The 15,197-nt window shown below is 39.1% G+C and overlaps 2 protein-coding genes across 4 annotated transcripts in view; one reads left to right on the top strand and one right to left on the bottom strand.

Annotated features, from left to right (window-relative positions):
- tmem178b (transmembrane protein 178B) overlaps positions 1-15,197 on the top strand; it is a 151,485-nt gene that overhangs the window by 100,294 nt on the left and 35,994 nt on the right. The window lies entirely within an intron of this gene.
- Positions 9-14,974, bottom strand: LOC121634322. 3 transcript variants are annotated; one of them, XM_041976864.1, is made up of 16 exons: positions 14,422-14,974; positions 13,271-13,380; positions 13,027-13,108; positions 12,242-12,455; positions 11,220-11,295; positions 10,659-10,909; positions 10,462-10,524; positions 8,068-8,141; positions 7,847-7,986; positions 7,350-7,547; positions 6,601-6,687; positions 4,745-5,001; positions 4,389-4,517; positions 3,861-4,001; positions 3,599-3,716; positions 9-547 (listed from the first exon to the last, which is right to left on the bottom strand). In XM_041976864.1, the coding sequence occupies exons 1-16, from the start codon at positions 14,463-14,465 to the stop codon at positions 330-332; spliced, it is 2,202 nt and encodes a 733-aa protein (XP_041832798.1). In that variant the 5' UTR covers positions 14,466-14,974; the 3' UTR covers positions 9-329. The 3 variants fall into 3 exon arrangements, with proteins under 3 accessions (XP_041832798.1, XP_041832799.1, XP_041832800.1); XM_041976865.1 differs by having other exon boundaries at positions 10-547; positions 13,027-13,092; XM_041976866.1 differs by lacking the exons at positions 13,027-13,108; positions 13,271-13,380; positions 14,422-14,974 and adding an exon at positions 12,725-12,795 and having other exon boundaries at positions 10-547.

Below are 15,197 nucleotides of genomic sequence, written 5' to 3' on the forward strand. Positions count from 1 at the left end.
TTTGGTTGAATCAAAGTCTTTATTTCCAAGTCTTAGAGGAAATGATAGAACAGCCTACATGCTGACTGTAGAATTTGAGAAAAAGCCGCAATCTCTTTAAAAATAGTTAGGCTTTGATTAAATCCTACAACTGTAGGTAATGCCCTAAACACATCAACTCATGCAAACACTAACATTGTGAAAAATCACTTGAACTCATTCTCTTTACCTTGATCTCTCCTCACTTCCACCCCTTCTCTCCTCACAACTGGCAACAACAAAGTGGCAACACATCCAACTGGTCCTAACAGTGTATTGTATTTCAGTATTTAACAACATACTTCTCAATCTCAAATTAGGCCAAAGCCTGTGTCTGTGGTTGCGATGACTCTCCTCACATAGTTGGCAAAGTCTTCATATTCCTTGAAGTGTCCTGGGACGCTCAGAGTGGCGAAGCAAGTGGACGACAGCAGATGCTGCCTGTCCACCACTTGAACAGTCATTTTCCCAGATGGGATCTCCCAGCCCAGCCAGAACCTCATAAGTTGTTTTAGATCAGATGGGGAGGCTGTATTTGCAGAGAAGCAAAGAAAAAGGTTGGTACTGGAAAAAGTGGCCCATTACAATAAAGTCTATTAGGAGGGAGGAGTTCTCTCCTACCAAGAAATATACTTCTAATCAGCGCTGCCAGTTTGAAATAATAGACCGTGTTAAGTCTAAAATGATGCCCCACACAGTTTACAGTATTATTCAAATTAGTGCCACCATATATCTGATCTCAGTCAATACTGCATGTAAAAGAAAATATTTACCTGTTTTCAGGGTAAAGGATTACAAATTACTTCTGGAGTGGTCAAATGGTACTATGCAAATGTAGTGTTGCAATCAGAAAATAGTTTATTTTTTAAAATTACTGAAGATACAAGTATTCTGTATAACTGAACAAGCAGGCTAATTGTGTGTCTGGTTGGTTTGTGTCCCTGAAGGAAGGCCCACTGCCCCCGACCTACCACCTGGTAACTGGATGACACGTCCTACAGGAGTCAAAACTTTTTCCAAACACTTGAAGGATTAACTGCAATTCTTTAAATAACATAATGCCATTACATTTTCATTATAATTTTGTTACCCTGTCTCTTTGTGTATTATCTTATTTGGACACACACCCATCATTGCATGTTTGTACATCCCTAAGATGGTTCTATAAGGTTTCCATCTTTCCTTTTTCTTCAAGTTAAATTCCATTATAGGGAGTTGGTACTCATGCAGTGTAAGAATACAATGACAAAGGATGCTGTGAAAAAATGCTCATTTGTGATGCTGGGCCATCAAAAGTCTTTACAACAGCATGAATAACCCTTTATGCACAAGAAAATAATTGCCATTTATTGATATCTGGGGATGGTGAGGTAGAACCGTTTGCCACATGTACCTTGGTAGTAAACGAGTTCTTAGTTGTTGATAAAGCTGTAGTACACGAATGCGCACACACCCACAAAAACCTGTATATGTACATGTATATAGTCAAGTCAAGGCCTGAGGCGGTTGCCGGGAGGGTGCCATTATTAAAAGTTGTTGGCAAAACCTCTGGATCAACTGCAAGTCGCAGTTTAGACAGTTCAAGATTCAAGCTGGTCAGCAGGAGCTAAAGGATAAAGTTAGCGGTTGGATGCTGAATATAAAGAAGAACAAGATGTCCCTGAGGTCAGGGACTTGATGTGTTATCTGTAGTTTTACATTCAACCAGACTAAACTAAACAAATAGCCCTACCATGAATGCAAGAGATAAGCAGACTGTCCATGAACTAGAGATGTTCCGATACCATTTTTTCCTCCCGATACCGATTCCGATACTTGTGTTATTGGTATCGGCCGATACCAAGTACCGATACCACTATATTATAAAACAAATGTCATAGTACACCTGCATGGCTGCGATATGATTAGCATTGAGATAAGGCCTGGCTCAGGTTAAACTCTTTGTAAATCATAAATGAATACAGCAAACTGAAGCCTTTTATCTTTAAATGCAGTCTTGCTGGTGGGAGAATTCAGTGTGAAATACAGCCACACCGCTGACGTCATTACTATTAGCTCTTTATCTAACCTTGTCTAACCGTCTAAAACACTAGGCTGCAGACGGCTGCACAGTGCAACTGTTTTAAAAACAATAAAGAAGAACTGTGTCAGAGCTAATAGAGCTAATCAGTAAATATACTTATTTTCATAAATTATGTGGTATCAATTTGCTACCTGAACTCCAGTACTCGCCGATACCAGAATTTGGGGTGGTATCGGAGGCATTTCCGATACCGGTATCGGTATCGGTATCGGAACAACTCTACCATGAACGCGGCGGATAGATTGCACCGCTGGCAGAGCATCTCCATTCAAGCTGAGGGATGACCGTGGGGACCGTACTCTATTACTCTTCATGCTGTGCTCTATCAGTCCATCCTCATTCCACTTGCTACCATACTGACCTGTACTGCATGGTGAAGGGGCGGCAGTTCTTGGGCGTTTCCTCCCTGGTACTGATGTAATTGCATCATCGGCTGCGTTTGGTCAGTACTGGGATGTATTTATCTTAGGTAAGTCGTGTTCCAGAGGTGGTCTTCATTTGGGGATATTTCTAGTCTCTAGCACCTGGTTGCTTGTAAACCAATGTGATACCGAGTTGCTATCCCCATCATTTAGTTTTGTCATAACTCTTACAGTGTGTACCGACTGAGCTCACCACGCCTGATCCTGCATTTCTGTGTTCTGTACAGACATAATAATCGGCCGGTGTTGGCGAGACCTAAGCATCGCAATATCATTTTGCCGTTAACAGAGCTACAACACGTATGAATCTGCCAACACCGAGGACTGGCATGGTTACTTCAGCAAACCAGCTCATGCTTGAAGTCCCTAGAGCCAGGTACAACTATTGTGGTGATGGGGCATTCTCAGTCACTGGGTCCAGAATCTGGAACAAATTTCCTCCTGAAATGCACAGTTTTACTGACTTTGGCCTTTTTAAAAAGGGATTATGACATCAAATTTCCATTTTTTTTTAGTTTAAACAGTGATGTATGTCATTACATCTTTAAAGCCAGGATCAAAACATATTCAGAGTGGCTTTTAAAACAGTAATGCAGTGATATATTTTGTATGTATTTGAACAATGTTCATTTCATTCTTTTTATTCCATTTTTATAATGTTGAATATATGGAAAGCACTTTGGTGACATTGTGTGGTGTAAACAGCTTAATAAATCAAGCTGATTTATTGATTGATAAAAATGAACTCCTTTTATCCACCAAACTTTAGTCAAAAAAAATATTTTTGTAAAGTAATTTCTGTGATGATTCCCAGAGTAACACACCACCAATACATGTTACCACTCCAGAAATAGTTTTAGGGTTATCCTCGACCCTCAATGACACCACTTATTTTAGTTTACATGCAGTATAGCCTAGGAAACAATGAAAGTTGTTGCAAATACAAATTGCAATAAAAGCATGTGGGAGATTTTGTAAACATTTTTCCACTGCCTATCATTTTAAGCATAGAAGTATTTAAAATTTTTTGTGTGTGTGTGGGGGGGCACGTTTGTGTTTGAGCATGTCACATTACCTGTCTCAATGAACCTCCTAAGGAACCCACAGGTCAGTTCCTTCATCCTGGTTCCTCCTGCCTCGTCATCACTATCTTCACTAGCTTCCCCCGGCCAGACAATGAGACTCAAGATTGCCTAAGAATCGCAAATTATAGGGTAGGTCCGATTTTACAATGGAACACATGTAAAAAAGCTCTTTGAAGAAAGACAGACGTACTGGTATCCTGCATTAAGGCACATGCATAATGATTAACATTTCATCCTGATGACAGTGTTTACCTGAGGATCTGGAATTGCCTCCTCTGATCGAGGGAAGACAATGGTCGAAGTCTCTGGCTTTTCCTGAAGCAAGGTCAGGACCTTCGTTTGCTTCAGGCCTTTGCGCATTTGTTTTATTTGACGATAACGCCGCACAATTACCTATAAACATTGAAAAAAAAAATTTGTGCCAAAGAATCGTGATCTCATTCATGACCAAAGAATCGTGTTACACATTTTTTACCAGAACCGTGCAGCCCTAGTGTTATTTCACAGTTTCACTGAACACAACTAGGGATTAATGGAGGAGGAAGACAGGAAGACCGAACCAAAATGCCGAGAGCAGCTCTGGCATTCCTGCAAGTTTGCCCCCCATTACATTCCTTATGATTTCATCAAACTCTACAATTCTAACAAACGAAATATCATATTCTTAAGTGAAATGTTTCATTTCAATTATATACAGATTTATCAAGAAGTTATGAACTGTTATAAATAACATGGGTACATGCGACATTGCAATTGTCTGTAGAAGTATGTCTATCTCACCGCATGTTTCAGGAGCTTTTGGTACAGCCAGCGCCGATTGACTGTGCAAACTGGAGGTAGGTCCCAGGACATGGCGAGGGTGTTTATGTCTGATGTTTGTTCCTCAGTTAGATCCATTTCTCCATCAACCTAAATAGCCACCAAAACAAAGGGGGAAAAAGTTCATTTTGATCTCATTCTTAGATCAAATCTTCATGAGTGTGACAACTTAATGCTTCACAATAAAGCATCCAGTTTAACAGAATAAAGACAACACTGGTGGTTGGAAGTCCAGTTTACTGAATTGCTGATACTTAGAATTCAGTTATTACGCTAGTTAAAACTGTAATGTAAAAATACACAAAATTTTGTCTTACCATTGCAATTGTATCTCTTATGTCATAATCAGCTACATCAGCAATGGTAACAGTTGCTGTGTCAATGTCTCCAGGATAGATGAGCATGTGAACTATAGCCTCGCTGAGGCCATAGAATGGAGGGCCCCCATGTAGAAAAGCATGGCCTATCATTCTGCCTGCCACAACGAAAAGATCTGACTCAATTAGAGTCTCTGAAGTGGCTGGCAGAAGATGATTCTGCTCTCCCTCGAACAGCATTGTGACGTTGGTCAGATCTATGGAATTGGGTAAAACAAACGATACAATGTGAAGACAAGTTTATTTGATCAGCATGATTCATGTACTAGACAATTCAAAGTGATTTACATAAAAGATCAAAAGTATTACAGTGAATGAAATGTATGATTTAAAAAAAATAAAATAAATAAAAACAAAAATAAAATTAACATTCAAAGAAAATGTGCAGATGTGAACTACTTAATAAAAACAAATTTGAGAACAGATGGGTCTTTAACATGGATATAAATAAACAGTGTTTCAGCTGATCCGAGACTTTCTGGGAGTCTGTTCTAGATATGTGGAGCACAGAAGCTGAACGCAGCTTCTGTAGGTGTGGCTTTGACGCTGGGAAATTATAAATGACCAGATCTAGATAACCTGAGTTGTCTGGTGGCTTCATAATGAGTCTGGAGGTCCAAACCACAGAGAGCTTTATAGAACAGAAATAGCACTGCAAAGTCTATCCTCTGACAGACAGGCAGCCAGTGTAAAAACCTCAGAATTGGAAAGATGTGGTCCACTCTTTCGGTCTTAGTGAGAACATGAGCAGCAGAGTTCTGAGGTTTTTTTAGGTAGATCAGTATAAATGCTGTTCTATTAGGCGAATCGTTTCATGATGTCAGTGTTTATCTTTCGGAGCACTGTATTTCAGGATTGGGTAGCAAAAAGATGCGTCTATTAGCTGGAGCTGGGTTATTTCACAATGCGATCGAGTAGAGAATATGGGTCACCCGTGTTGTGTGATCGATTGTACAGATAGTTGAAGGCCCTGGTAAAAAGTTATTTCGAATTCCCTCAAAAAACAATCCTGAAAAAAAAGAAGGAAATGGTTGCATGCCATTAAGCGATCAAGCCCAGAAGCTCAGAAGAAAAACCTGGGTTGCTGCACCTACTGACAGATCTACATGCACCTTAGAAGCGGTGGAAAACATGGAAGATGCTCCAGAACAGCTATGTTTGAACTGGTGTGTGTGGCAGAATCATGAGCCAGTTCAGATGGTGCTGAGGAATAGACTGTATATGAGGGCAACAGACCTCATAGGTTAAAACTGGACTCAGAACTGTAACTTGGATCCCTGCAGCTGCAAACCTGCTTCTCCCAGTACCCTGTCAACACGGTACAGCTCCAACCTGCAAGACCCACACTGAGCAGACCCAGAACCACAACAAGCACACCCACAGCTGTTAAGGAGCGGCATAGACCCACACCGAGCCGGCCAAGACCTGCACTGGGTCCAAAATGGAGCCAGAAGTGACGGGAGAAAGACGGCGTGACTGCAGCTGTAAGACACGGCAAAGGTTAGCATCGCGGCTAATAATTAGCCTTTAAGAATGAGAAGATAAGAACTGACATGATTTCAGTGTAGGCTTTGAATAGTTCCAGTTTATAAAAAAAGAGGATGAAGGGAAAGAGGCATCTTTAGAAGCAGATGGAGGAGTCCTGTGAAGACCTGATAAGTCATGTCATATCTAAAAAATAAACAATAAAAATACACAAGTATAATTCTTACTGAGGTTGTAGGATCGGTTAACATCCACACACTCATTTTACAAAAAATGAAAAGAAAAGAAAGATATGTAAAAAAATTACTTACCAGTGTTCACATTGAAGCCATTTTGGAGCTTTGACATAGCCAAACTAAGGAAGTGTCGTTTCACTCCGACTCCAACAGCTGGGTCACCTGTGCGTGAAAGTGACAACACAAATTATTCATGCACCATAGTATGAAATGATCCACTTTACATAGTAAAAAAAAAAAAACATGCACACAACATGAAAGTAAAATTATTTCAAGGGCACAATGCCCATGTGACACACTGACAAAGTATATGGCATTGGCATCCCTCAAAGGCCCCATGCCTGCTTCACCTGCTGCCTCTGATTACACACAACACATCCAGCTCAAATCTCACAAATCTCACTTTCCCTTTCACTACCAGGGTGCCACAGCAGTATGCTCAAGAGTCAAACAGTTTTGGACCTGGAAACAAATCAAGGTGTTTATCCCATTTGTCAACTTGATGGGAATTGCGTAAACAATACTCAGGTTTGCAAATTAAAAGAAACGTGTGGCATTGAAACAGGTCAACTGCTTCAGTTGCAGTACAGGTTTTGAGGACTACTGATGACAGTGAGCATGGTAACTGTCAATGTCGTTGAGCCATTAGCCATCATGCAGTCTAGCTCTTAAACTTTCCATCTAATGAAGCACTGACATTGAAGAAGTGATTTAATTATTTTTTTGTGCTATACCTTTTCCATGTCTCTCATACAAAGACTTAATGGACAAACTTCACAATTGCATCTTGTAATGGTGCATCAGTTAGGGCACTGGGTAATTACCTTGTAGAGTACAATGTAGGGCGCAAGCCCAGTCAACATCAGGGGTTTTGTAAAACATGAGAATCTCCCGACTTTGGGATATTTGGTCCCCTCTGATGTCTATGCTGGCTCGAATTGGAGGCTCTGTTTCCTTCTCACTTAACAGCTGTCTCCTGTAGAGGACTGCTGTTTCTTTTGGACAAAGGATGTTTTTCCATGCTAATGAACATTTCAGAGAAAAAAGTTCTAGGGTGAGGGTATTTTATAATTACTTCAACTATGAAAACAAGGTGCAATCTTTTTTTGTGTATCTGGAAATACTGCACAGACTTTAATATTACACATTTATAGCATTAAAATACCAACTCATCTGAATGTGAAATCAACCAAGAAAGTGATTATGACATAATTTAGTACCACAATCTCTGTCCAGAAATTGTATGTTGGGTTGAAACACAGATGCTAAAATCATCTGATGATATGATGGGTTGAAATATTGGGGGTAGTACTGTACTTACATGTCTGATCAGGAGGTGCCCGTGAAGAGGTAGATGGAGACAGAGACAAGCTACTTGGACCCGTCTGGTCAGGAGCTGCCCACGAAGAGGTAGATGGAGATGGGGAAAAACCACTTGTACCTGCCTGATCAGTAGGTGCACTTGAAGCAAAAGATAAACATGCAATTAAGACAACCCAAATATGCAAAACACTTGCACAAACTTTTGCCATGTTTCATTACCTCTCACCACATGAACTGGCATGACGGGGTAAGACAATGGCAGGAAACTCAACACCACAAATTGGGCAGGTACTCTGTAAATCAAACAATACCTTTTAGACGTTAGAAAAATAATTTCCAGCACAAGTAGTACAGAAATGTGACAAGGAAGCAAGAACATGAAATAATTAAGATTTGGTCGTCTTCAGAATAATTCAAGGATTTCGTCTTGTGTAATGGTGCTGAACATGCACCAAAGACCAGTGTTGTGCCTGAACGAGTTAATTGAACGATCGTTCATGAACTCGTTCATATTTTGGGTGAACGTGAACTGAACGTGCGGTATTTCTGCCTGATGAACGTTGATGTGAACGCACTCATTCTGGTGTCTGTGAACGCTGCTCTATGGTCATTCTTTTCTTGTTTTCTTTATGTTTATTCTACCCCGGATCTGCACCGCATTTCAGCTGCGCCGTGGTTTTGTTCCAACCCGCAGTGTTGTAAACTTAGACCGGGAGCACCGGGATGATGTCAGATAAAGCGGCCGCAGCGTCTGACATGATCCCAGACGCGGGCAGCACTGCAGCGGCACGACGCCCACGGACCTGGTGACACTTGGACTAAACAGTTTTGTTAAAGATACTAGTAGATTTAAATTGAGCCTATCAGGCAACATCCAGACTATAACACAATGTTAATGAGGGAGATGGTTGATATAGAGAAAACACACCTGATTCGCACCTGCATGTTTCATTCCATTCAATTTAATTCAAACTGCGAAGCAGGATGAAATCAGTGAAGGCAGCAGCACTACTGCGCCTCTTTCTCAATTTTGAATACATACAGTATCCTAAACGAATTTCTTTATAAGATCAGTGATGATCCAGTGAGGAAAAGGTTATTTAGCTTCTTACTTATTTAGGCTGAATGTTGCAGCTACTTATATCAACTTTAGTAAAGTTATATAACATAACATTTCTCTCTTTTTTTAGCCAAAGAAGTAAGATAAATACTTGCTTCACAAAATGTGATGCGACTTCCATTAAAAGATAAATGCATAAAAAAATACAGTTTGAAGTATATCCTTTGTTTCCCTCGTGGTTCCTACCTCAGATTGTATAATAATTCCTCATTAAAATATCATCAAGTTTCTCTTCATGTTGTTTGAGAATAGACTGTAGGGATGAAAGCTGCAGCTGCTACAGTGTGAACTGTACGAGAAGCAAGGATTGGAAAAAGACAGGATTCTGAGGGTAATAGCTTGTAGCAACATTTTTTATATAGAATTTTGGAACTATGAACTTCCATCCATCCATCCATTTTCTGAACCGCTTAATCCAATTGGGTCGCGGGGGAACTATGAACTTAGTTCAAAAAAATTGAAATATGAACTGAACAAGTTTATTTTAAAATGAATGAACTGAACTTTGAACTAGTTCATGTAGAAAATGAAGTTTCCCAACACTGCCAAAGACCAAAAAAGAGGACGACAAATGATTCAGGAAGTAGCACATCAAAAGGATTTCATCAGTCCATAATTGATAATGTGCTAGTCCCCAAAAGGTGCATTTCCCCTTTTTTACCTTAAAATACATATTCAACATAGAGTATTTCTGCATATAACTGTATTTTACGTTCAAGGAGCCATATGTAAGCAATATATTTAAAGTAATGATTAGATAGCCCTGATATGTTATAAGACATTGAGGGACCATGTTCATTTCAAACACGTATATCACTGACAACTGTAGTTCAGCTAAGAAAAGCAGAGGTCCTGCCCCCAACAGATGTTATAGTTATCAGTGTCTGTGGACAGCATCAAATATAAAACACACAATGACAAATATTTCGGAATCTTTGTCATTTTGTGTTTACATTTGAAGAAATACACAAATTAAATGGCAGAAGTACGTACTATAGGGCTCTCGAGCATTATGATTTTGGGAAAGTGGAGGTTTCTTGATTTGACCTGAAGGGGCTCATGTTATATTGACAAATTAAGACCATATTACCATGATTTATACAGCTCTTTACCAAAATCAGAGCTGAGAAAAAAAAACAAACAAACAGTAAAGTATTTTTTTATAGCCATTTCATCATAACTCCAAAACTTGTGCTACACAAATTGCTACTGACTGAGGTAATTTGTTTCTCAGTGGTCATTAAGCTAATTTTACCAGCAGAGTTCAGAGTGGCACACTGAAATGAATTGAACATCTTGCAGCATTCCATATAAAACAATAGACAACGCATATGAAAACTCTTTTTGCAAGACATTGCATATGCGGTCCCGGTCTCCCTCTTCATTTTTGGATCTGTCTCAACTGTTTGGAGTGTTTCACTTGGGGATTAATAAAACTGAACACAATCGGCAGACAGCATGAACATACATAGTTTTCAATGTTAACCACAAACCTTATCATCTTCAGTGGCAGCATCGATTTCAACCACATCTTCCACGTCTTCTGACAGTGCTTCCTGGCAACAAAAAAGATTTACCAGCGAATATTTCAATGACTACTCGATGGTTTATAATGACAGCTCTTTCTTTAACTGTGCACAGAATCTTTCTTGAAAATAAGTGCTTGAATATTAACAAATGAAATACTTACATTAACACATTCATTAATATGTCCAACTAGCAGTTGAATGGGCATTGTTGTGCCACACTTCATGCAGCATGATTTGGGCATCGTACTGAATTCCTTTGCATCATGCGGAAGTGGTGTGACATCAAGCTTCTCCTGTAGAGGTATTATGTACAGCATGTGCTTTCCATTTGAAGTGTTGGCTTTAAGGATCTTTGCAGTGTAGCCTTCAGAACCTTGTGGCAACACTGTAAGTTTCCTCCGCCCACTGCCACCTATGTTATAAAAGAAATAATTACATCTTCATTCAATAAAAAATAATCATATACCCAAATTTTTAATTTTGGATCTGATTACAATACATGAAATTATACTTTGTTGATGACAAGTTATGTTCACTGCATGTTAATGAGCATTTATTAACAATATCCTAAATCATTTTAATGCCAACACAAAAAAAAAATTGATGAAAGAAAGAGGTGTGTTAACAACCATTCTCTCAACATGACAGGTGAGTTCTTCCTGTTATTCTTTTAAAGACATATGCATATGCATTTCATTTTTATTACGATTATAAAATCATACCTGCCGCCTTATAAAGGAGCCAACCGCCGCTTAAGTTCATCATTTTGGGATAGACCTCTGTGAGGACTCTGCTTATCTACATATGAGATATGACATGACACTGGATTAATAGGTGCAAAGGTTTTTGAAAGCAAAAATGTTAAAAGGTTGTGGCAATTTTTGTGAACATCAAATTCATCACATTTTACTTTGTTATGCCATAAATGTAGTGGTGTTCCGATCGATCAGCCACCGATCATGATCGGCCGATTTCCGTAAAAAAGTACGTGATCGGTGATCGCCGATCAGGGTCTTTTGTCAAAATCCTTCAAAACTCTGAATCTAATAGGACATTTAAAGAACTAACAGCTGCGGTTGAGTTTTAAAGTCTTACTGTACAGAATGAGAAGACGACGCCCGAAGCAGCCAGAGCGCAGCTAACGCAGCCAACAGGTATTATCTGTTGTCCGTATGAGCCCGACAGTCAGAAGGACGAGCAAATCACAAAAAAAAATTCTGGCTAGATAAACACTCGTTTCCAGTGGTGGAGGACCCCGGGTTTTACTGACTGCACGCACTTACAGCCCTGCTATGTGATGCCTAAACGAAAATATTTTAAAGACAGTCCTCCATCAGACTGTGTGCTCCTACATAAAAAGTCTCCTTAAAAGTTTCTCATCCCCTGTAAGGGGAAGCTCAGACATCAGTCCTGTTTCGATGCCGAGTTTAACACCTCACTATAACTGAATATAATTAAAAATTAAATTTTAAATAAAAAATCACAGCAATGTGATCGGTATCGGTGATCGGTAGTGATCGGCACTCAAGGGTGATCGGTATCGGTGGCTAAAAGTATGATCGGAGCATCCCTACATAAATGTTAACAATTCTTACTCAATACATTATCATCGATAACAACTATACTACTTTATCACTTTTCATGGTCATCAAAACTGATCCCAAAACATTCTGTGAAAAATCCAATCATTATGTACCATGTTATCTCTTCATAAAGATTTTCTCCAAAATCGATATAGTTTTACCTCATCATGATCTGCATTCTCAGAAATAGTGAGAGAGCGCCTGCCGAGACCAGCTTGCAATAATTCCACTTCATCTTGGGGTGATTTTGTTGTGTTCTCGGGCAGCAAACAGAAATTTAAGTCTATCCTTTTGCCATAGGAATTTACTCTGTCACTTGGAGAGGGTCTCTTCCCTCTCAGTACACTCCTCCTCTGGAAAAACCCTGGAAATGATCTGTAACAAAAATAAAGACATTGAGATTGGATTAGTTTTACAATTTTAAAAATAAATAAAAATCCTATAACCTCAGGCTGTTGGTCAAGCCAACCCTACCTGGAATCTTGCTCAATATTGCACTTTACTACAATAGACTTCAGAACACATTACTACATAAAAATGTATTGTAATACATTTTGCCAAAATCAATCAGTTAAAGGAATCAACCAATTTGTGTAAAATTCAAACAAAATGCCTATTAAATCTTAAGTAAACTATAAAAGTACTTGCAGAGCGCAGACTTCGGCCAAGCTTTTTTATTATGATCCAACATTGCATCCATGGATCATCTCCAAAATGCAATAATTTGTTCCTTGTGGCATTTCCAACATGTCCCGAAAATTTTATCAAGATCTGTCAATACATTTTAGACTAATGTCGCTAAATAATTAACAAACAAACAAACAGACAGACAAATAAACCCTGGTTAAAACATTACCTCCTGGTACAGGTAAAAAAATACCCATCGACAGTGTTCAGAGTCTATAACAACATTAGTGGTGTGCAAATGTTCATTCACATTCCTTACCTCTGCATTTCACGATGGACATTTGAGCCTGCCTGTGACGCTTGTTGCTGGTTTAGTGGTTGGTTGCTGGAATATAAAGTGCTTGTTTACCAAGAATTTTAAACTGTTAAAAGACTTAAGTGTTGCCTCCAAGACGGAATGATAAAATTCAAGTTAGCTATCACTGCAGAAGTAGCTTACCTCTATGTGTCTATGTAAATGCAGATTGCAAGAATTTTATGAACAATCAAAAAAATGCATATACCTTCGCGTTCCTCCGTGTGCACCTGTCTGCACTGGGGTTCCCGTTGCCTGTGCATTAGACAGTACCTGGATAAAACTTCTAACTGCTGTCTCCAGCATGGAGTTCTGTTCCTGTAAGACATGTTACCAGCAATGCAATTATCACACAAATGTAATGAAGACCTCATAAGGAGAGTCGTTTGTCTTTCCTACCTCTTGTTGAAAAAAACAGAAATGTGAGAAGAGAACAAATAAATAAGAAAAATGGGTGCCTTTCTTGTATATCAAAATATGCTTTGACAAGGTTGCATTTTGCTAATGGTCCCAAATGGTTAGCTAATGTTACTTAATAAAACATATAGTAAGTTCCAGTTACAGCCTGTCACGATAATATTTCTTGACCTAGTTACATGAGAGTACAAAATTGAAGTTAGCTTATTGCCAAAGGGCAATACTATGAAATCTTTGCTAAGCTAAACTACATCAAACCAGGTCCTGATTAAGACTACAGAGTGGACTCTTCAAATCTGGACTAACATTTTGTAAATAGCGTGTACAATTATTAAACACTTTCTTATTAGTGAAACCTTTATTCTATTTGCCCCTAAAGTAAAAATTAATAAATAAAAATAAATAAAAGTTATAAACCGGAAACTGTGTTTTAACTAATGAAAATGCTGTGCAGAGCATTTTAGTCCATATTTAATGAGTCTAAGGACTGAAGTTTGTGATCGGGACCAAGTTTAATGTAGTCTAGCTTAGCAAAGATTACGTGGAATTGCCCTTGAACATGACGGTTCCAAAACTACGAATCAGAAGCTAACTTCAGCGCGGTACTCTCGGCAGGTACCGAAGAAATTCTTGCCGCTTCGTTAAACGTTCTGATGGTTGCTTAGCAGAACCCCAAGCCTCCAATTTATTGTAAATTACTCACTAAACAGTGGTGTGGAGGACCGCGGGTTGATTCAGAACCGAATATAAACACGATTCTGGATTGAACATGGCGGGACCGTTACTAGGAACCAACTCGCAGAAAACGAAATTTGATGGGTAACTCTAACCTTAACGTAAGGTAAAAGTCGTGGAAAAGAACAATCTCAAACACCAAGGCTTAAACTCTGTAGTATACATCACATTCTTTATTATGTATGAACATACTCAGCTTTCACTTACTTGGGCTTCAGCCATCCTCTTTGCCTGGTCTCTGCTAGCAGCATTGGCTAGCAGCAGAATCTTCCTTCTTCTTCGTCTTCTCCAAAAAGGCGTCGTCGTCACCAGTCATTGGCGACTAGGCTCGCCAGTAAGCAGTATTCCGATTGGCTGTTAGTGGCACAAATTTGACTTATATCTAATCTGTAAAAAGGTTTTGTGCTTGTAGGTTTTTCGTTTTGTGCTTGTAGGTTTTTGCTTTGCGAGCTTGTAGGTGCAGTGTCGCACACGAACACTGGGTGCCGCACTCGTCCTGAGATTTTGTATGGCGGAACTTTTATGGGTACAAATTTAAGTTACACACACACACATAGGAAAAAAACACAAGTGCAAAACTGATCTACATGTTTGCAAATTATATTTTTGCAGACAAAGGTTTCTTGCACAACCACAAAATGATTCTGCAGGTTCAGATTTTTTCCACAAGCACAACTTGTTTTATACAACTTCAAAACATCATTTTTACATGCAAAATTTTTTTGTACACACAACCTGTCTCTGGCATGATCCTGATCCCATAGAACTCTTCTTTGAGAACATTAATATGAAAGTAAACCTTTTGCATCATTATGGACATTTTTGTCCATTTGGGGAAATTTGTGCACTCAGTCTGACCATCATTCTGCTTGTTATAGCACAGTTCTTGCCTCTAATGGAGCTGATGTTAGAGATGAACATTAAACATAATTAATTTTACTATTTATCATTGAAACACCAACCCTGTCACAGAATACAGAATT

Source organism: Melanotaenia boesemani, chromosome 23, assembly GCF_017639745.1.
Source record: "Melanotaenia boesemani isolate fMelBoe1 chromosome 23, fMelBoe1.pri, whole genome shotgun sequence".
Lineage (NCBI taxonomy): Eukaryota > Metazoa > Chordata > Actinopteri > Atheriniformes > Melanotaeniidae > Melanotaenia > Melanotaenia boesemani.